Here is a 23,657-nt window from a genome sequence, read left to right as displayed (position 1 = left end):
AAATGAAACCACTGGATAGCTGATGTATTTACAGCGTGTCTCATTCTGTATTCATTTAAACACGGAGCAGCAGGCCTGTTTTATTTATGAAAGCAGGAGCACATCATTTTACAAAAGGGTGACTAAGTACCTATTTGCATGTTGCCTCTGAAGTAAAGACTTTCCTGTGATCTAAACTGCTAAAACAAGAAAAAATATAAAAAAAAGGGGGGCAGAAACCTTGTGATCAGTCTTGCTGCAAAGAGTCATACCGCAGACTCGTAGGATGCCAGGTGGCATTGGGGATGGGGGCTCCGTACCTTGGCTGCAGAGAGGGCCGGAGAACCCAGGCAAGCAGTCGCAGTGTCCCGACACGTGGTGGCACGGCCCGCCGCTGTGCACGCACTGAGGGCACGCCTGGCTGCAGTGGTGCCCGTAAAAGCCAGGCGGACAAACTGAAAACAGAGCAAAATAAGCCGTCACAGGTTTCAGGAAGACTTCTCGCTGCAAAGAGCTTTAGCATGCTCTCTGCATCCTAATCCCAAGCCAACAATATTTCTTAATTTCTAAGAATGCACAGTTTTGTGAACAGCGGGAATTATGAAGCCTGTTTTCCTATAGCTTTATCTCGTGGTTGGATTATCCCATGGCTAATAAAGTGTAAGCTGCGAGTAAAACTCTTCCTGTGGTTCAAACAGCCACACGATCCTACCTCAAGTAAGTGCTCTGCTATTTAATAACCCAGCTGAGCTCTCACGGCAGCCCTTCTCAAGAGAGACGCTGCTTTGAGTCTCTCTGACCCTCTCCAGCTACACATTTTGACAAAACATGGGAGTTTAAGTCCTTTGAGGCCTCATACGCCACTGGCAGCTATGATTAATACTTGGAAACATATTCCAAAGCTTTTCAGACAGGCAGGAAGAGACACACACACCTATGCACAGACAAGAGAGCCTCAGAAGCTTGTTTCCTTAGGAAATTAAGCTAAGAAACCAGAGAAGGTGCATTAGGAAACTCTCAATTTTTTGCTTTAAAGAACTATGACAAAAGCTGATTTCTAAACACAGTAGGTACAGTACATGTGTTCAGCTGGGACCTTCAGTTTGTACATGCCGTTGCAGGAGTAGCATCCGCCAGTGAGGAACAGAATCTAAAAATGTTAACTATGATAACAGCATGCAAGATCACCTAATTTGCATCAGTAATCACACTGGATAGCTGGGTATACTTGTCATGAACTGTGCGCTTAATTAGCTTAAAGCTTAGATTGCAATTATTATTGAATCTGTCCTCAAGGTATAGTGCCAGGAGTGGGGCTCAGTATCTCTTCTAAACCTGTATTTTTGCTTCAAAGCCCATGTAGAATGAAAAACCATCCACTGCCCAAAGATTCAGTGCTACAGAGAAGCACAAAGAGTCATTAAATTGCAGTAGGTAACTGTAAGAATGACTTTATATGTTTTTATTTTTACTTCTGTGATTCTCTATTATATGGTTCTGGCTCAGCGGTTACTATATCATGTCCGTTCTATTTTTTCCCCGAATGAGAATTTTTCTCTTGGTCCGTATGTTCACAGAAGATGTCAGCTTCTTATGCTACTGCAGATTTCCAGCTGGAACTTAGCTGACAGTTTTGTTGATGACGCACTAACCATAAAACAAACTGGATCGTTCCAGCAGACATTTCTGCAGGGCTGAGAGCAGGAAGCTATCCTGGTCTCTCATGTAATCCTGATCACACAGCCAGGACAAGCTGGATGAGGACCATCCTTGGTGCTGCCCTTTACAGGCTAAATCCTGTTCCTAGCTGGATTTGCAGGAGGAAAATGGGGATGATCCTGAGAGCACATGTAGCAGACCAAAGCTACCTTCAGCTACAGAGGTGTCATCTTCACTAGGGAGCCCTAAGCCCAAATCCAGCAGAAAAGGTGGGAGCAAGCAGTGTTCCCTGGTCGTATCTTCCCAGGGGGGAATTTCAGCAACACAAGGCAATAGCAGAAGCATCCACAGAACGCCTCCGCTGTCATCCCCGTGGGAAGGAGAATTTCTCTCTGCTAAGTCCTCAGCAAATGTCCTCAGGGCACAGCCTGATTACTGGAGTTGCAAGCTGGGGACATGGTTTGCCTCTTGTAGCCTACGTGCCATTAGCTGATAAAACTAAGCTGTTTTTTTCAGCTCAGAAAGGCCAAAAACTATTAACTTCTGGAGGTGTTGCACTCTTAGGGTTTCAAATTTGTAAAACAATTTCTTCCCCAATTCCCTGAAGCTCTGAGTGCCACATTTCAGCCTTGGAGAGAGGTTTTACAGCTACATAGATATGCTGAAGCACCTGGAAATTGGGGTTTATAATGGAAATGCTTATAGGCCATTAAGTACAGCAGTGCTAGAGGTCATAGTTATAATGGCTTTAAATAAAAACTGTCAGCTACAAATTATTTTTAGAGACGAGCGTGTCCTAGTGTCAAGTGTAACTGGTGAAATCAGGGGGGATATATGAACTGGGCACGGAGAATGTCTTACAGGAAGAACAAGGGCTGCTGCAGAAAAAAAAGATGAATTCATTTCTTATTTACATAGGAAGAAGTTTGCGTGTGCTTTGGATCAGCGAGTAAAGGTCCCTAAGGGGCAAATGCTGTTTCCTAGATGAAGCAAATGAGAGGATTTTTATCTCCTCGGCACAGTTTAATATGTAGCAGCAAATCATCAGACAGGAGCTATTTTGGGCTGCTGTGTTTCTTTTTCTAGCATGTAAGAAAACATTGATTTGTCACTTTGGTAGCCAGTGTTCATCCACTTGTCAAGAGGTGATGGGCTGTAGCTGGCGTTTCTCTTTGTGTAATGGGTGAGCTATGGCCTTCCCGGACAAGCTGTCCCCTTCATTCCCTGGGCCTCCTCGTGTGGCACTCCAGCAAAAAAAAACATAAGTATCCAAGCCACGTTCTCCCATGTGCCATTCCAGCTGCATCCGTGTCTGTGCAGCTCATGACCCCGCAGAATCTGTGTTTAATAGGTGTCCTGTCCTTTGCCATGACATAACTGTGAAGCTGTTTTTGCCTAGATCTTTCAGAGCTTCGTATACAAAGATTTTGCTCCTTCTTTCCAGGTTCTCCTGTGACCTCCAGGTGCTGAGGAAGGTCAGAAGAAGAAACCTAAGGCAAGACCATACCCAGTTCTGCTTTGCCGATGGCGCTCTGGGAAACACCCGGGGAAGGGCAGATCTACCTTCCAGGAACTGCGTTACAACAGCAAAATGCTGTTCATCAGCTCGTCAGCACCTAACCTATGAAAGTATTTTGAGCAGTGGCAAACAGCAGCTAGTAAAACACCGCTCTGAGCTCCCTTCCCCTTGGAATTTTTTGGCTGAGAAGTATTTTTTGGGCTAACCTTTCCCCCGAGCAAGTCATAAGCTAATGCAGCTCAGAAAACCATGCCTCGGTCTGGCTGGATAGTGCCATAAATGAGCATTTCGTTCTGCTTTGCTTCTGCCTATCTAAGGAAAAATCTTGGATCTATGGAAAATCTTACTTCTCTGGCACATGGGCCCTCTGTATCCGGGCGCACAGTCACAGCTCCCGTCCTCTGGCGAGCAGGATCCGCCGTTCTCGCAGTTACAGGATATGGAGCAGTTTGGTCCCCAGCGTCCCTGGGCGCAGATATTGTCACAGTGGATGCCTAAGGAAAGTAAGGCACAAAGTAGGTTTTCACACAGCTGACTCTACTCACTGAGCAATTTCAGTGGATTGATGCCTCATGGTACCTTACAGAGCAAACAAGGGAGTCTGGGAAGGAAATAGCTAGCTTTTATCTGCCTAAGACAGCGACGGTTAAGAGAAGGCCAAAGAGATGAATTCTGTAGGTGTCAGTGGGCTCCTGTGCAGTGCTCAGCACCAGTCAAGGAGGCTCAGTGTGTTGTCTGAGGGATGAATGACAGCAATTGCTTTAAAGTCACAAAATATCTTAAATACTCGGTTTGGAAATACACAGCCGGTTGAAATTTGGTTACTAAACCATTGTGAACTGGAAGACTGAAAAAAGAAAAAACAGATTTCTGTGAAAATGTGTCCAATATTTGTTTTCTTGAATATATGTAAATTCAGCTCTGTGTTGTGAATTGTTCACTTCTTGGCTTAAATCACCATGCTCTGGATTATTATGCTTTTAAAAACAATCTTGTGCCATGGTTTGTCGCATATAAATGTAAGCTAAGGATCTGACCCTGCACACCATCACTTGTCCAAGAGGCTCTTACTCCACTGGGATAAGACAGTCCCAATACCTACAAGCAACCAAACCACTGGCATGATCAAGACCTTCTTGGACGGAAAAAGGTTTGCAGGATCATGAGCTAAAGAGACATTAAGAGCTGCTGGCTGCAGAAAGTGGCATTAGCAGTAGCACACTGTAGATACTGATAACAACAGAAAAAGTGAATTACAGCCTGGCTTGAAAATTTTCCTAACAACGTTACCGCGCCGGGTGCCTTACAATTGCTCCACCATGCTTTGATGGCACACACATGCCCTAGCTACGCTGTCAACGTGAAACTGCTCTTTATCATCCACGCACATGCCCCCGCTGCCTAATGGGATAAATGCAGACAAGGAGCCGGAGAGCCCCAGCCGCAGCCAGAGGTCGGATTAGTGCACCGCTAGGGATAAACACAATCCCAAGTAATTTCCTACCCCTCTGATAACTTCATCTGGATGCTACAGGTAATGCACGGCAGTCTGTACAGACACCAGACTTCAAGGATTATTAAATCAGCTAAATTATAAACACACTTACAGTGCAGTTTCAAGGCTGTTTTATAAATCTCTGAAGTTAATACAGTAAAAAATACTGCAGAGCCAAAATTTCCTTTTTTGTGAAGATTAATCACACATTTATAATGTCCCTTCCTAGAAAATCTTAACCAAGGCTGGCAAAAGTACAGTTTGAAATGGGGTTTCTAGTAGTACACGATCATAGCCTTATTTATAAAGAGGCATGGCCTGTGCTGTAGAGCTTAATAAAAAACAAATTAAAATACAATAAAAACATAACACAAGCTCAATCTCTTAATATTTAAGTAAATAAATCCAAACAAAAGGAATGCAAAAAGAGACAAGGAATAGTAATACCTGTATTAGTAAAATGAAGAAAAACAATGATTTTAATGTAGCCCTCCCCTACTCCCTTTAAAATCAAATATGTCTTTGGAATAGTTAAACAATAAATGCTTTGACTGTGCATTTATGTACTACACCTACAATACATTGCAATTAAAAAGTAATATAATAAATTATCTCCTGCATTTCATATTTGTACACACACACATTTATTTATATATATATATATATAAAATTTTTTTTTTTTACACTTTTTAAAGTCTCACTTCAAGCTCCCAGAAATGTAATTCAGACAGAAATGTAGAAAAATGTGTATCTTCTCCCAGCCGCAGTATTAAAAATGCAATTTTCTTATTGTGAATAGGCTACTTATAAATGGAGACAATTAAACAGCATTATTTCTTGTCTCTTTGGGCAAAGTTTGGGGAAAAATGACACCGGCTGCTTTCTCTTGCAAGGCAGCTGAATGTCAGGGCTGTTCTTTGCCCAGCAAAGTCCTCCCTTTGGTAATGAATAATGAGGGATGTCTTCCCGCTCCTAACGAAGGCAATGAGTCACTGTGAAGCCGACTGTTGTAATGAAATGTAAAGGGGGGGAAAAGGAAACCTGCTAGAAGACACTGATACCCATTACAGCATGTATTTATTTATTAATTTTCAGAAGACAGCTGAGAAGGTGCCGCAATCCATTTTTATTACTTTGTATTACCCTAAGTTAATTTTCACAGAAGACTTCATTTTTGGAGGCTCTTACACACACTGAATTGCAAATGTAAATGAGGGGTTAGAATTGCATCTGGACATGCATGTCCTATGGAATTTTGCTAAAAAAGGCACCTTAATTTTACAATTCCCTAACCTGGCAGCATGTGAAGGGGGAGTCCACCCCTCCCAGCTACTTTGCAGCTGGCGTTAGTGAAGCAGTAAGCTTCCTTAATATAAAACTTTAATCTTTATCTAGGAATTTGCTGATGAACATTTCTGATAAGCAATTAGTTTTCAATTTCCAGAAATACAAAAAATGCTGAAGTTGACACATCTCTGTACTCTCTCAAATTACAACCCCAGATTCCTAATTTATGAACAAATTCCCTGTTTTAAAAGCATGACGTACAAATTAGACAGACAACTATCAGAAGAATAAGTCCTTGAAGCTGCAGCAAGCAGTTCTATACATAAACCCTATTGCCTAGATACCAGCAAATTATCTTAGTGCCTGAGGCTGTGGTTCACAATTGCAGATACTAGTATGAAATTATACCTCCAAGAGCTTCTCAAACAACGTTTTGGGGATGAATTGTAAATGAAATTCACATAATTTACATAACGTTTTCGTCATCCACTGTACGTAGGCAAAGGACATTGGTGCTCTCAAACCGTAACGTGGAGGCAAGGTGAGAGCAGGACCCACCGCGGCCTCTAATTCAGCCTGTGGAACAGCAGCCACAAATTTTCGCCAGAGGAAGGAAGGTTCTTTGCGTTAAAATTTACAAATCGGACTGTGAAAGATTCAGCTAACACGCACGCAACCACCACGAAACGGAGCAGGGAAACGAAAAAGAAAAGAACAAACAGCCAGACAACTGGGACGCAAGGCATCTACTAAGAGTTACTTCCTCCACTGCTTCCCCTGCTAATCCTGGTTTTAGTGGATGTTTGCCAAAGCAATGCAGACTTAGTACTGCCTGTAACTATATCGCACTGAAGGGCTTTGGAGGGAGAAATTCCTGAAAGCGAGCCATTAGGAGAATTCCCCTTTTCCCCTCTCCAGCTTACTTGTGCAGTTTCTCTCACGCTTGGGGATTATATCTCTAGCTCTTAATAAAGTCTGCCATTGGCTTTTTTTTGCCTTGTCTCTAGACAGTTGGAAACTAATACTCCAAACACAACAGAAGAGAAAAAATGGATGGAATAAATGAGAGCCAGTGGCCTGTTTCTGACCACTGCTATCCCCTCGACAGTAGCCTCCGCAGCAGGGCCTCCATGCTGCCCAAGACCTAATTATTTTTCAAGGCTGTAGGAATTTGATAAATTATAGGATGTAGTTCCCTTCCCCCATACACTTTAAATTTGTATCTACCAGTATACAACTGCAATTATTTCCCTGAATAAGATCTTCATCTTCTTTTTTTTCCCAATAATCACAATCTAAAGAAAGACAGATGCAACATCAATTAGCGATGACAGGAATGATTTCAGCAGACATTTGAATCCAACACAAACATTGTGCTCTCCTCCACCTGTCTCTCAACATGACATGAAGTCATAATAATCTCTTATCTCCGGTGTTTGAATAGCTTCGGAAAGAACTGCTTTTTATGCATAAATAGGCATCGGATTTATGCGGGTAATACAGCGGAGACCTGAAGTTTGGTGAGTCATGCTTGGCTTCTTTGATCAGGAATGCCTGGTAACCTTTATCTCCGGCACTAATAATTCCCAACGCTATTTTGTCTACCTGTTGACACAGTGCATGGTGACAAAACCGCAGCAGCAGCAACATAGCTTCAGCAGCAGCAAATAACCTAATCATTATAGCTGCAAGGCTATTTTAGACAAATAATTTCTTAAAGGGGGCCGGCAAGCCCTTGATTGCACTGCAAGCGCCATGGGACTGCATCACTGCAAGTGCTCTCCAGCATGGGATATGCCTTTGGCCTCGGCGTGCTTTGGGAAAGGGCCCCGGTGCCCAGAGGGCGGCAGGTTCACACATGTGCCCAACCCGGCGTCCCAGGAAAGCCCCTCGGGCTCCCGCCAAGCCTCAGCGTGCCACGTTTCGTAGGGAAGCTCCCATGAAAAAAATTCACATCAGAACAGAGCAGAAAACAGTTTAACCCAAACGTGGGAATACTGAATTCCTGTGAACCTCCTAATTTGCACATTTATTTCAGCTAATGATTTCTATAATCAAGTGTTCACCTTGTCTTTAACCTTCTTCTCTTTTCTTTCCCCAGTACTCTCACTGCTGTTACACTTATGCTTTATCTATAAATTCTACTTAAGTCTGTTCTGTATTTGAGATTAGATCAGCATGCTTTGCTAAGTAGTGAATACTTCGCTGCTTCAATCTACAAAAGGTAAAAGAAAATTCAATAAGAGCACAAGAAAAATCAGTCTGAGTAGCTCTGGATCAGCTGTTCAGAAGGTATTACGATAGCATATGAACAAGATTTTATAAAGAATACTTGATGCTTTCCTACTGTTTTTTGCATCTTCATGTTTATTCCCACTTCAGGGTTTGTCTCACGTATTGGACTCAGATGCGCTTGGGAAGAGCACAGTACAATTCAGGACAACTCAGCTTTTAGGATGCTGAAGAACAGGCAAATCTGTTTGGGGAGGGTAGCAGACAGAAGAAAACATAAAGGGATCTCCCATAAAAATAAATGGAAACATTAAGAATTGATGGCTGCTCATCTAGTCTGCAAATAAGCTATTTTTGTTTTTATATAGTGAGACTATTCAGCAGCGATAACAGCAGCCACATTATGTACGAAGTTTTGTGGCGTCCTCAGAATGCTTTTCTAACTGTGAAATTGTTTTCAGATTGATGGCGTGGAGCCCTTATTTACCTTGCTAAGTGTTGTTCACCGGTGGGCTTCAGTGGGGCCACTCCTGTGTAACAGCCCATCAGTCTAAATGAAAGTGCTGCGATCTGGTCCTAAATAATGAAGAATAAGCCTTTCCCTGCAGCCAGTGAAAAATTCTAAATTGTCTCTTCTCCCATCATTGCATAGGCGATTTATGCACCCATTAATGTAAGTGTTTTTCTGAAAGTAATATACTTACAGCCTAATGCACCTCTGTGGAGCACTAATCCTACCCCTATTTTTAATTATCTAGAGAAAACTCCAGATATGAATCATCCAACTCAGGGAATTTATGTAATAAAAGCTTTTGAGGCAAGCGATCTACCTCACAAGGAATTGAGCAAGTCAAAATGTTTGCTAAATTAAGGATCATCTGGCTCCCTCTGCCGCAGGATATTCTCCAGGGCACACTGCCGCAGGCGGGAGAGGAAAGTTGCTGCTAGCGTAAGGGCAGATCTAGGAGGAAACACTACTAAAAGCAATCAGCGCCTGTTCAGTCCGCCTCCACCTTTTGGGGCATTTCCTTCCTACATCTTCTCAAACTCTGGACATGATTTTAGGCCAGGAAGGAGCAAGAACCTGGGGAGAACCAAGCTGACCATCAGCTTGGTAAACAGGAGCGAGGAATTTATAAGTGAAATAATTTATTGCTTCCCAGACTTTCAAATGTTCGGCCCCCCTCCACGATAAGCCATGAGCTAAGAGCTGTTCTACAACTGAACAGGGGTAAGTAAGCCATTCGTGTTCAATAATGCTGAGCAAAATTCAAGCTTTTTTCTCCTTTGTGTAGAATGGGAAAGAAGATATTTATAACATTTGTCACTGTAAACACCTTTCACCAATAACATATATATACATAAGGTTTCAGCTTCCTGACTGTTTATTGAATGAACTTTCCTTTTTCTTCACAAGCTGCATGCCAGCATCCAGTATTTAGTCTGCTGAAATGTTCACAAATAATTTTCACTGCTTCTCACTCAGATTTATTTATAGGTGAATGTATTGTACACACAGCCAAGCTTATATATAAAATGCCTCCATATTAAAATAGGAAATAGTTGAGTATCTCTAGCACCAAGCTTCATTTTTAGACCAATTAAATTAGCATAATCCAGGGTGCCATCCAAGCTATGTCTTTTCATATAAATTAAAAATCTGTCCTTTAATAAGTGAAAATAAAAACAAAAATAAATACAAGGATAAGTTAACTCAAATCTCTTTTGTATTTACAGCACTAATACTGCAATGACCTGCATGCATGCTTAAGTTTAGCAGTAGGCTTACTGCAGTTTCTTATTATAGTCTAAGGGTCTGGTCCAACTCCCACTGAATGAGTGGCAAAAATCCAGCTGATTTCATAAAAGGTGGAATATATGCTAAATTTGGTGCAAGACGAACACAACTAAACCTCTCTTGGATGAGAATCTGGAGCCCCCTAGGTAACTGCCAAGGAATGTGCGGACATAATTAATGTCAGGACATCAACGAAGTCTTTGATATAACTTCATAATTCATATTTTTGAAAATTAGCCTTATATCAGCAGGAACCATACTTAAAGGTTCCTGTCAAAGAGAGAATTTTTAAGCACAGACTGACATTAAAATCTTATCAACTCACTTGAAATTAAGTCAATGAAAAATTAAAGCTAATTTCTAATAAGCTTATGTTACATTCATAGACTAAAGGGCACTTGTCGAGCCCAGAGAGTAAGCATACCTTTTCATATGAAAAAGATTTTTACTTTTGAAAGGCAGAGGCCAGAAGTGAGCTAGAATAAAATGCACCATTTTAGACTGACTCTTAAAATTTCTAGTTTTTCTGTCTGTTTTAAGCTAATGTAAGGATACAGAATAATCACAGAAATAAATTATTAATTTAAAAATCTGGGATAAGACCGCCAAAAGTGGTAAGTGCAAAATATGGCTTAGATAATGGGATTAGACATCTAGAAAATGTATGTTTAATAGGAACTTGCTATTGCTCCATTCTGGTGTTTTAGGTTTAGTATTACAAACCAAGAGAGTATGATGTATGAAACAGTTTGATTAAAAAAAAAAAAGCCAACACACAACATTATGAATTTTAAAATGGTGTGGATTTCCTGACTTAAAAATCTGTAGTTACTTAAAACAAGTCCTAGATTTTCTCAGGCTTTGAAGAAAAGTCTGTGGAAAAGTCCACTACCAATTATATCAGTATGTGCTTGGAGTAGCTGCATTAAGGACAACAGAATTATTTTGGCTTCACAGCAGTACAGCTGAGGACAAGATCTGACCCTAAAATTGCAAAAATAATTGCTGCTGCCATTGAGGGAAAGTCGTATTCATACATACAAAACGTGTTATGGAAAGCTAAATGGAGAGTTAGTCTTTCTTTCCTTTTTTTTCCTGGAAGATATAGCACCTCCTCGCGAAGAAGCCAAAAAGATTGAAGTGAAAAACACCTTTGAGCTCACCGTCAAAGCGGTCACTGTTGCTTTAAAATTCAAAACGGCCTTCCCGGAGCGGAGGCTTCTCGGGTTTACTGAATTAATGTGTCCGCAGGAGGGACGAAGCAGCGGCCGTGCTCGAGCGACAGCGCGGATGTCCCTCGCAGCCTGCAAACGCTCCTCAGAGCTCCCCTTCCGCGGCCGGGCCTCGCCGCCCGCGCAGCTCCCCGTGGCCCCCCGCAGCCCCCCGTGGCTCCCTGCAGCCCCCCGCAGCCCCCCGTGGCTCCCCACAGCCCCCCGCAGCCCCCCACGGCTCCCCACGGCCCCAGCGACTCGCCACCGTCCGCGCGCGCCACGAGACCGCGAGGGCTTGCGCGGCTGGCGGCTCAGGGAAGCGGTCGAGGTTGGGGAGGGCGCCGAAACACATGTTTTGACTTCACGGATGTTATGGCAGGGAGGGGGGCTTCTCTCGGGAGACACGAACGAAGTCCGAAGGTGGGAAGTACTAATGGGATAACAAGGTATTTCTTCCTTAATGACGCAAATCATCTTCCTACCTGCATTTGCCATCCTGTTTAATCAAATCTCGGAGGGGTTCCTTTATGATTAACTATGGGATGCACGTGCCTATAGTTCCCATCTTATATTTACAGGACAAGCCCATTTCTCCCACATTTCTGGAACATCAGAATCCACTGAATAAACTTTGGCTTTGCATGTTCCAAACAGCTACTGAGCAAACCAGTTCAGCGGGATAACTGAGACAGCGCTGCGATCACGCTGGTGCTTGGTAAAACCACAGCGATACAAAAAGTGAAAGACATAACCAAGATTCAGATAAGAGAGCATTTCAGATTAAAGGAATTCAGATAAACAGGATTTTAGCTGACCTTAACATTTAAAGGAATGGAATATATCCCCCTGTGGATAGCTTCCTATTTAATCCCACTGAAATATCTAAAAGGTTAGCAAAATACACGCTGCCGCAATTAACTCGGAGCACAGTGACGTGTTCCAGGGAGGAAGCAAGCTTGCTGGGCGCATCAGCTGGGCCTGGAGCTTTCTGCTCTGCAAGCTCCTTGCGAGTGCGACGCCTGGCCGGGAAAGCAAGCGGACCCGGGTCCTGGGGACTGGAAGACCGAGGTTCATGCTGATGGGGTTTGCAGCCCAGCAAGCCCCCTGGCTTTGCGGAGCCGTGCAGGAACCCCGTCTCCCCATGTTCTCCATTGCTTCCAGCCCATGCGAAGGGCAGCAAGGCTGCCACGGCAGCTTGTCCTTTTATCTCTAATTTCAGGTTATTTATAAAGCAAGAGGAGCCTAGCTGAAATTTAGGACCTGAGCGTCCAGGAGAGGAGGTTTCACAGGGGCAAGATGGGACTCGTGGCGGCTCCTCTAGGTCGGGTTTGCTTGCAAAGGACTGCCAGGAGCCACTCCAACACGCAGTTTTCCTGCACCTCCCATTCTCCTGGAGAACTCAGCATATGTGAGGTCCCTAATTAACCTAATGCAATTAGCACTGAAGCACTCTATGTTCAAGCGTTTTCATTTTAACCTGAATATACACAAAATAGCAGCTCTCCTGCAAATGAGAGTGCTGTTAGCTCTAAGGTATCTGCACACGCATGCACACACAGCTGCAAGCACAAAAGCGATACGCATCTAAAACGCATAGCGATCTGGAATAAGAGAGATCCTTGCTAATCTTTAGAAAGCAATCAGTGTAATCAGTCGAGACTGAATCCTGCTGGGGGCTACACTTTTCTTCTTTAACCCAGCAATGGATGACAACACATGACTTCTTTTGATTTCAGGGGTACTAGTTATATATGTGAGGTTAAGCGCAAGCAGTACTGGAGCAGGCTGGAGAACTCAACTCAGTGCAAGGCTGAGCCCTTGCTTTTCATTGCATTTGACGCTTCCTTCATGTGGGGTAATCATCAGTCCCACATTGCGCTGGCATGTCAGAGATCTGATTTTGGCCCACGCTTGAACAAGTTTCACTTCTCTTGTGCCACAAGAGCCTTTTCCCAATGTGTTTTTGATCTTTTAAGTACAAACACTATGCTTTCCACGCTCCCTACAAAGCCACTTGCGACACAGGGTGCCTGTCTACCTCTTTGGGTAATTTTCAGCAATAATGACAGGGAGTGACCATCTTAGATCTGAGCTGCTTCTCAGGTTCGAACTTCTGCCTTTGGCTGCTTGCGGGCAACTCCCCACTGAACTTCACGGAAACTACATACCCGTGTCTCTAAGGAGCTTTGGTCTGTACAGCTTTGTGATCGCTTGGCTGATATATGGGAATGTTTTCATCACCTTTCCCTCTGCCAGGTACACTCACCTCCTGAATCTTGCCTTCACCCAGCTGGTACACGTGGAAGGGCGGCTAAACATTGTCCTACATAATAGAGTCCAGATGGGTGGCAATCGTAATATCATAAAGACATGGCACACTGCTATCAACTCCATTGTACGCTACTCTTTACTTGCCTTATTTCTTCTTTTTCCAGTTTTCCTCCATACTCCTACCATCTATCAGTCTCTGAAGGCTTATATCAGCAACATCTTTAAAGAAAATGGGCTCAATCTTCCCCTTGATCTTTACATAAATCACTGACATCAAGGGGGGAGTCCCACGTGTGGAATGAACACACAGAATATGCTGTTTCAGATGAAGTTTTGTGGCTATTAGGATCAGAAAGTCACGTGAATTCTCTGTCTGGTATGAGTGGCTTGGAAAACCTTCAGATGTTCCATGATCCTGAACTTTTCTGATCTTTTTCAGGCCATGCTTAATTAATACCAAACTCAGAAAGCACAAATTTGAGCCTGAATTATTTATCAGGTCATATTTATAAAATGCACTGCAATACACATCATGGCCCAGTTCACAACAACTGCAGATGAAAAGATTAATCTTTCACCAATGCCATACTCCTTAATATGAAAATATAATTATCTAACTGAAGAGCTTCTGAAACTACATACTTTCAAACTAGTAGGAGCAGAATTTATCCTTGTGTTTGGTGCTAGGCCAAGTGGAAAAAACATCGAAAACAGAATTGACAAAACACATGTTGGCTCTGTCTGTCAATCATCATTTCCAGTGCACACTGTACATGGTCCTGTCAAGATCTCAACTCCAACCTGGTCTGGAATACTAATGTAATATTTTCCTCCTTGATCGGAATATGATCCTGAAGCCCTAGAAATCAATGGGCGTTCCAAACACACAGGGACACGCTGGAGGATAAAGTGCTTCACTGGCATTAAGTCTCCTGCAAGTTAACAAATGCTTTTCTTGTCCACTATCAAAATTTAAAAAAAAAGAGAGTCGGATTTTGCAGAAATTATTCCTATGTTTAGTTGGAGTAATCTGCATCTGCATTTGATGTAAATTTACAGATGTCCATGTGTTTGTGAGAGTAAGTACAGAATATGTGTGGCAAATGCCTCTGAAAAAAACCCACACCTTTTTTCTGCATAGTCCCAAAATACAGAATACACAATAGCTGAGCATAGGAAACACCTTACTGGGTAACACTACATACAGGAAGAGGTATAATACATCTTCAGAGTAATGATATAGATATTTTTTGCTTTCTTTAAAATTATAGCAAATTCTGGAATTTACTATACTTTCAAACACCATTTTGTCCCATGAAGAAACTCACAATGATGGTAGGAAAACCTATCAGTTGCTTTTCTGATGGTCATCCATAATACACAGCAGTGTTTTAAACCTGATAGATGGATATACTGATGGTAAAGAGTCTCAAGGAAAGATGAATGCAATGCAGTGAGTAAAGAATGCAAGCTGGGGGGTGTTAGTGAGCTTGTCAAATGGATTTTCTTGTGGGGAAAATGCCCTTTTCAGACATGTATGTCCAGTATGTTTGAAGAGCTGCTGTTCTAAGCAGTGTGCAGAACTTCCTATTTTTACACTCCGTTGAATTCTAAAATGATGTTTTCTATTTTCAAGTACTTGATCTAATTTCCTTGCCTTTGCTCCTTGCCCCTGCGAGCTGGGCTGCTGCAGTGATGGTGTCTCCGTTAGGAGCAGACGGCCTGCGTTGGTCCATGCATGGACACAGGGACAAGGAGCAGCATCCTGAACGTGGCTGCCTTCCCCTCTGCTCAGCCTGCCTCGCTCCACACATTCTCCCAACTTGTACTTGTTCGGAAAGCAATTTAGTTTCCCAAACAAATTGCTGTTAATACAAATGCATCTTGATTGCCAGTGTCGCTAGTGGCTCTGCAGTTATGGGCAATAACATCAGCTTATTTCTCTCCAGGGCTTCTACAGGGAGCTGAGGGAGATTAACCGGTATGTTAGGCAGCTAAGTGTGGAATATTGGGTGGGTCAATAACTTGCCCCCCACTGCCGTTGCGTTAGCTGGCAAAAGCTGGCAAAGATGGGGCAGTACGGAGTCAAGTGCAGGTCTGAGTGTACTGAGATTCCCAGCCTGGACTCTCTTGGACTCTCAGACTCCACTGAATGTTTCTCTCTGCCTCTTCGTACTCAGGAGAACTCTGTCAAACCGGCATTAATCTGCTCTCCGTAACTGCCTTTCGGCACGATACGAAGCATGGGAAAATGGGAAAAGCAGAAAGACAGCTCTGTTTTTTGTACGATGATGCAACTGTAACGACTCTTAGTATCCACACAACGGCTACCTGCATTCCAGGTATGATGGTGCCAGGATTCACCATACTGCAACTGCACCCCCATGGAAAGGGCCAGTCAAGGAGAAACTTTGCAGGATTTCCAGATGATCTTCATCCCTCCAGAGGACTCTGTTTACAGAAGGTTGACATCTGGCTCCAGGTTTGGAACCATCTTTAACTAATCTGAATACAAATTTAATCAATGCCAATTACTCTGTCACCATCAGGAGTCATTTAAATATGAGTAAGTTTGGCTGATCTTGTCTCAGTCTATTATGTAAAAGTTTGCAGCTAAAAGTCCAGTGTTATAACTGATGCAATAGTTAAAAAAAAAAAAAAAAGAAAAGAAAAAGAAAAAGAAAAAAGCAAGATTTACAAAGATATTTGGGAATTTTACCTGTCCATCCAGCAAGACAGCAGCAGTAACCGGTGACAGGATCACATCCATCTGCGTGGCTACAATCACAATGTTCACTGCAATTAAGACCATATGTTCCATCCTTCCAAAAATATAAATAAAAAGTCTCTCAGTAATCAGATTTTTATTCTAAAATGTGCGAAATCATCTATCATGTCCATTTTAATGCTGAGTCGCATTTTTTAAATTAACATACAGTGAAGACAGAAACAACTCAGTGCTTAACATTTCTATATAGAACCAAATAACGAATCACTTTAACAAATGATGTTCAAGAAAATGCAGATAACACTGCAACAGCTCTGATAAAATATAAAACAAAACATAATCCATCTCCTTGTCTGCTAGAACCCCAATCTGTTATTTACACATGATTTCCTTCAGAAATCCACAAAGAAAATATGATACTGACCTATGGTATATTTAAAAGAGCCAAGTGGACCACATGGGGTTTAAAGGGGGTGCAAGACTATCCCAGTCATACTCACCGGACATGGCTGGTCACAGTACTCTCCTTGCCATCCCGGGGAGCAGAGACAGAAACCATCGGCTGGCCTGCAGGCCGCTCCATTTGTGCAATAACATGTCTGGTTACAGTTAAGACCCCAGCTTCCACTTGAACATGGAATAGAGCAATCAACTCCTTGCCACCCTAAAGAAACATATGAGAGAAATAGTGTTGGGAACGTTTTCTCATCAAAAGTAGAGGTACCATTGCGTGGGCTCTTTGCCAGGTTAAGATGTCTGATGCTTTTCTGGGAACTGCTCAGGCAGGAGGAGAGAGCACAGCGACGCCCGGCAGGCTGGAGAGCTGCCGCGCAGTGAGAACGCAAGAAACTCGCTGCATGACGCTGCTGGTTTCTTACCTCATATTTTTGTGGGAATGCTCTTTAATCTAAAGAAGCTACTGCACCTAAAAAAAGACCAAAGCCATCATTTCTAACTATTAAGGCTCAAATTGTAACTACCAGCCACACAACGGCTTTCATTACACTGCAGCTGCATGCAATGGAGTTGAGCAGTAACTCATGGTTTATGCACCTTCATTAAATGGGGGTTATACAGTGATTCATTAATTCATGTTCGAAATGCCAGGTTTTATTGTTATTTGCCTCACTGCTATTTTAGGGCTTATGTATGCCATACAGGCATAGCTTGTGTTGAGGCTTTGCAGGGAAGACACCACTACGCAGGGAGCATAGGAGACACCGTGCTGTGGAGAGGTATGAGGTTTTGCAAGTGAGTACAGGATACATGGCTTATGTTCACTACCAAACACATACGGGAAGTATGGACATATCTATGGGAAGAAAAGAGGTTAGTCCTGCAAACAGTCCCACAGTGCATGAGCAAGGTGAGCAGGGCAACTCTGGGGACGGCAGCAAGGAGCTCGGATCGTCAGGAAAGTTCATGGTGCCAAGGCAGGTCTGAAGTCAATCCACAGGTCAGGGTCAGGTCTGCTGAGGGTAACCAGGGTCAGACACAGCCCTGTGATTACCAGGCAGGTCTGTGATGATGAGACAGGTCCAAGGTGAAGCCAGGAAGCCAGTCCATAGGTCAGGGTTCGGATCAACATGATCCATGGCTGGGCACGGGCATGGCTGTGGCGAAGCTGGAGACCAGCCCTTCTAGAGCACAGCCCAGGACTATGCTGAAACAGGTTCCCGGGCCCAGGGCTGAGCTGAAATGGGCTTCTGGGCTTCCAGGCAGGGTGGGTGGAGGTCCCAGGCGGAGCTGGTCAGGGCCATTAAGATGTATTAGTGCCCTCAGGGCCCCAACACAGGGCTTGTCTGACAGGGCAAGGGGCTAGAGGAAGGGCAGGCAGGAGGCTTCTTTCTCTCCCTTGCCCTGTTGTGTTACTCCAGGCATGGAGAGGAAAGCAGGGGCTATTGACTCCTGGAGAAATGGGGCAGCAAACTGATAGAGAAGGGCAAAAAATACAAACAGTCTGGTATTTGCTTCTCAGTTCCTCTGGAGAGGAGCTGTGGCTCTGCAAGCACACTTCGTTCTGTGATCCACTCTCACGACAGAGCAGTTAGGCCTGGTCCTCTGTTCAGGGCAGGGATGAAGTGTATTGTCAAATCCCTACTGAGTTCTGGTGCTTGGGCAGACTGTTGAATTATCAACAAACACAAAGAAATAGTGGAGTTACTGACCGCACAACTGTACAGCTTACATGGCAGAGAAGCATTTATGCTAGATATGCTAGACATTATGTAGACAATTGCTAAATCTGAATTTTGTTTACCTTCTTTGCAAATGCATAGACCATCCACGTGGGAACATGCACCATCATTTTTGCAATCACAGACAGATGAGCAATTGGTACCATAGGTTCCTGCCATGCAGGTAACGGAGCAGTCATCTCCCTGCAAACCAAAAAAGTCAGAGTCAGCTAAAGAAATCTGAATTGCAGGAAATTCCCATCCCTGCACAGGGAGGCTTTCTCTTTCAAAACAGCAAACAGAGCGTTATAAGTTGATTGCTGAGTCTCCGGCACTTGAACAGTCACCACTGCTTGCCATGATTACGATGCAATTAGTGCTTTGATTGACTTGGAGGAAAGGGACAAGTCTCTGGCTTTCATTCAGCAGGAGGTGTGTGAGTTACAAAAACAAACCTCCTAGAACAGATGTTAGATCATTAAGCAAAACATCACTTATGAAACACTAATCACAAAATATACAGTCTAAAACTGTGCAACGATTGCTCTGCATTTTCCTGAAAATATATTCTAAGAATAGGGTTGTTAAAAAGCTAAAGGATCTCTTGCATGCTCATCTTCCGCATATTAGTAGAGTGGAAAACTACACGGCAGGTGCATTAGACCTTTCGATGACACACTGGCATAGCTGGTACCTCCATTTGTTTTCAGTAAATTCGCATGAGACTGTGACTTTGGGAAGAACGCTGAACGAGGGGAGATGTGTATGTCAGACAGAGGAGGTGCACGGAGCAAACCACAGACACAGACTGTCCCTGTCCTATTCCTGCCCGAGGTGTGGGGGAAGCGAGGGAAGAGAGGGTAAACACTTTCATGTTACCAGTAATATAGAATGCTTTAACAATAAATTATGGTACACTGACAATAAATCATGGTACACTGATTAGCCTGTGTGGCTGAAAGGAGAGACACAGTTCTTACTTTGGTCATCTGATGCAATAAGGGAGAGAAAAAAGTGAGCACGGTCCCTTTAAAACTATGGTCCCATAGTCTAATCAATGTATGTTAGCATATATAAGGTATTTTTCCTCCATTTTCCTCTAGGCATAGACTTGACTTCCACACCACAACCTGGTTACTGGAGTAAGCTGGTTACTGGAGTTTACTTCTTCGGTGAATTAAACTGTAATAATTTAAGTCTGTATCAGAGAAAGCTATCCTACTCTGAAGCTAAACAGTACTACATTGCACAGAGTGACCTATATCATAACTCAACGGAAAAGATATTGGTCAAAAAGGGTACATTTCCGGGTGAGAGGCTTCATGTTTGATGGGACCATCCATTTATCAGGAAATGAATGCACAAAATGCCAGTTTCCCTATGCCAGGGCAAGCACCTCCTTGCTCCAGGAGCCTGTTTATCACAGCATCCGACACCGAGACAGTAAAAGGAAACACAGACAGATTTCTGGGTACCGTAGCCCCCCATACGGTTGTTGTAGCCGTTCTGCTTAGCACCAATATGTCCTCCTGCTTTAGACTAAAAAAATTGCTTTAGGGGGAGGGTAAAAGAAATAGTTAAAATATGTACTGCTCAGCAGTAAATCCTACAAGCCACTGATCTTTGAGTGAAAGCAGTGTTTACAAAGGATGCTATCTTTGACCTTGGCGGAGTAAAACAAGCTCCCCTGAAAAGGCCTGGCTGTAAAAGGTGCCGCCTTGACAGCCAGAAAATCCGGAGCCTGCTGCCCCTCATTACCCTGCCAGCACGCCTGCACGGGAGCCGCCGGAGCCGCGAGCCGGCCGCCCCGGCAGAGGGGCAGTCAGTCTCCACGCCTAATCAATCCTTCGCCTTTCTCCTGCGTCTGACAATTAGACAGCCAATTAGTGCCACTTAGAAAGCTGTTTCTTGTGTGAATGAAACTCCCAACTCATTTCATGTACAACACAGAATGGCTGGTACTGCTAATAATTTCTATGACAACTGACCTTACCTGGACTTGAACTAGCGATCTAGTAGGATAATAAAATGCCTTTGAAGAGGAAAGTAAAACAAGAGTGATGCAGAGCGAAAAATATTCCCATGGAGGCCATAATAGCTTAAACAGTGTATGGGCCTTGGATGGAGGGAGAACACGGATCTCCAGTTCTCCAGCTGACTTTGTGACCACGGCTCAGCACGTGTGACGCAGGGGACTTCTCCTTGGCCACGTGCACGACAGGCTGATGCAAATTCACGCCTTTTCTGGAGACTTACATCAGTCTGCATGGAGGGCAGTCAGACACAGCTAAAACCCTGGAGTATCCAAGAGAAAAGGTACTGTACTCAAGCTAAACGTCGGGATGTTTCAGCCTTATTCAAAATGTCTTTGAGTTTTGGAAGGTGTTTACTTTAATATACTGTGTTTTATGGACTAACACAAGCTGGTCATTCTGGCCCTCCACCTTTTACGCACTTATTTTGCAAACAAACCTGAACTGAAAAACTAACTGCCTTAATGAGACTTCTACCCTGGCTTTGACAAGTGAGACCTTTGGAACTCTCTGAGTGACAACTGCCAAATATACTTAATTTCTTAATTACATAACAGGAAAATGCACTTGAACTATAGCACCAGCACTAAGATATTATTAATTATGAATGCACACCCCATTACTAATATTTTGAACTTGATTTGGGAGAATGACCTCTGAAATTCAATGCATGCAGGTACTGTTACAGATATGTAAATTCCACCTCCCTCTCACCACCTGCCCGGCTCGATAATGCTGCCGGATACTCCTATCCAGTTGTTAATGAGTTATACGTTCTATTAAACTGATTTCAAATGTTATGTATTGAATCTTCACTCTCGCAATATGGTACTTTATATTTCTATCCTATTTAGTAAAATTAATCAACAGCTGTGCTCCTTATGTTGATTATTCTTTCTTCTACTAAGTTCAGGAGGCTAATGAGTGTAGTGAAATGCCTGGATGTGGTATACATGATGGGAAGGAGTAGCTAATTCAATCAAACATATACCCCTGAAAATGTTAAAGCTATATTAAGAATCTAGCTATAAATAACCTGATATTTTATATCTTTCTCTTCCAAGTCAGAATGATCCATATGGACATCACAAACTTTCTAAAGTGCTTCATTTTCTTCATCATTTTCAGCTAGCAGGCCCAATTTATCAAAGTATCTCCCTGATATCTATCCAATGTATTATCTCTTGATTTTAGGGGTCACATGTGACTTTCACCTAATCACTGGAAAAACTTGTGTTCCTGGATGTTGGATCAGGGTCAGTCCCAGTAAATGCTCCTCTCCTTGTGCAAAGCAGTGTGTTCCTGCCCCCTCTCTTCTTTGTCTGTATTGCACCTTCCTGCACCCAAATCTGTGAGATGGCACCTCAGTACAACCAAAGATAGGGCATCCCGTATCTCCAAGCAGCTGCTCAGAAGCTAATTGGAGCGAGCCCTTTCTCTTGGTTGAAATCCAGGTGTGATGGGAGCAACACAACACAGCAAGGACACAGGTGGTCTTTGGTCCCAGGGACTTAGAGACTCAGGCTTAAATAAAAATGAATGATGACAATAATGTAACCAACACCATCTATATGACTTTTCATACCTTTAAAGTACTTCAGAAATATTAACTAAGTGTTGCTGAAATTAAATGACAGACTTCTAGTACGAGGAGAGGTTTGGGCATACAACTCCTGTTATTGTTAATTCTCCCCTACGTATTGAGGGTTAGGTCCAAGGAACCAAACTCCATTAATAACTCACGCTGCCAGCTCACATCCATCAGCATCAAATATTAATAGACTCATGAGGGCCAGAGCATACATCTTTCCGGATGGCAGTCAATAATATGTCTTGTTTCCATCCAGGGTGAGGTGAAGATTTTCTTACTCAAAAATTATTATTGTACAACATAAGTAGAGCTTAAAGACACACTGCAGCCTTAGGTATTCACCATGATAACAAGCTCTGGACACTTCAGAGAGTATTTTCCTTGAATTAATGTTGCACTAACAGTAGGTCTTAGATTGCCTGTTTCTGTTAAAGACACATTCCTGCTGTAAACAAGGGCCAACTCCTTTTAACACCTCTTTCCAGAGTTCAGTAGAAAAACTTGTGTTTACTCCAGTACATTTTCATCAGGCCTTTACATCCCTAAAATACACTTTCAAGGGAAAAAAATGGTATCCAAGAGGAGTTAATATTCTAGCAATGGTCAAAAACATGCAGGAAAGTCTGCAGCTCTCACTGGTCTCTCTTGAATTTCGACTATTTAAGACACATGAAATTAAGAATTTCAGAAGTAGCTACAATCTACAGGAATAAATCTGCTTTGGAGGGCCAAATGCTGGTTCCAGTGAAGTCAGTGGCAAAACAGAAAATCAATTTTTCAAGGCCTCTGTAATGTAGAAGGCTAACAGGGCTGTTACTGAACCTGGCCTTAAGTTTGCATGATAAAGACCTGTGTGACAGGTTCGTTTGCATGTTCTTAAGGCTTAATCTGCCGAAGTACTGAAAATCCTCAAGTCCTGTGCAGATTGTGGGGGGGGAACAGACAACATTTAAAGGCAACATATTTGAATTTGCAGTAACCTGTAATGTGACTCCAACTAATCTGAGCTTTTTAATACAGAATCTGAATTCCTCTCTCTCCCTCTCCTTGCCTTTTTTTGTGCCGGATGAATTGATGTGCAACACCTGTCAACAGCAAGGGGAAAGTTTAAAGCTTGGTTCTCAGGGCTCACAATGCAGGCATTAAATAGATAAAATAGCCTGGTACAGTGCCATGTGTATGTAGTGATAAACAGATCAGAAAGATAAAATGCGGGTGCTGCTTGTAGCTGATGTCTGTATGTCCAGATAAGCTGCTTGGTATGGATTTAGTACATAAAAGTACATATTTATATGTACACACATAATGTGGCACACCAGTGTACTGGTACACAGTGTCTGTGCACTGATGCAGATCACAGATACAGTTCTGTATATTTGCTTATTTAACTGTGACATTTACAATTAACCCAAACTGGCTCTCCACAAACATTCCCTCAAGGTAAACATATGGTATCCAGCAACACAAACTGGCAGAACAAACTAATTTCCCTAATGGTATTCCAATGGAAATTAATGTGCTCTTCATAGGCATATTAGCAATGATACCAAACTTTGAACTTTTATCAGCCTTTTCCCTCACCCCAGACTCAAGCAATTTATTCATGACCTTACTGTACAACATCTTTAGTTTTCCAGATGTAATGATGTCCTCTGGCAGAATTCCTTTCCCCGCTGG

At 42.9% G+C, this 23,657-nt stretch overlaps 1 protein-coding gene across 1 annotated transcript in view; it reads right to left on the bottom strand.

Moving 5' to 3' along the window:
- The window catches only part of MEGF11 (multiple EGF like domains 11), a 207,338-nt gene that overhangs the window by 38,579 nt on the left and 145,102 nt on the right, over positions 1–23,657 (bottom strand). The window contains exons 11-15 of the mRNA XM_067305228.1: positions 18,440–18,560; positions 16,680–16,843; positions 16,171–16,273; positions 3,505–3,651; positions 300–434 (exon numbers count right to left, since the gene is read on the bottom strand). Of these exons, the coding sequence (XP_067161329.1) occupies positions 300–434; positions 3,505–3,651; positions 16,171–16,273; positions 16,680–16,843; positions 18,440–18,560 (670 nt within the window). The remainder of the gene's footprint in view (positions 1–299; positions 435–3,504; positions 3,652–16,170; positions 16,274–16,679; positions 16,844–18,439; positions 18,561–23,657) is intronic.

Source organism: Apteryx mantelli, chromosome 15 (genome assembly GCF_036417845.1).
Source record: "Apteryx mantelli isolate bAptMan1 chromosome 15, bAptMan1.hap1, whole genome shotgun sequence".
Lineage (NCBI taxonomy): Eukaryota > Metazoa > Chordata > Aves > Apterygiformes > Apterygidae > Apteryx > Apteryx mantelli.
Note: the sequence above shows the minus strand (reverse complement) of the source record. Positions and strands in the feature narration are given on the sequence as shown.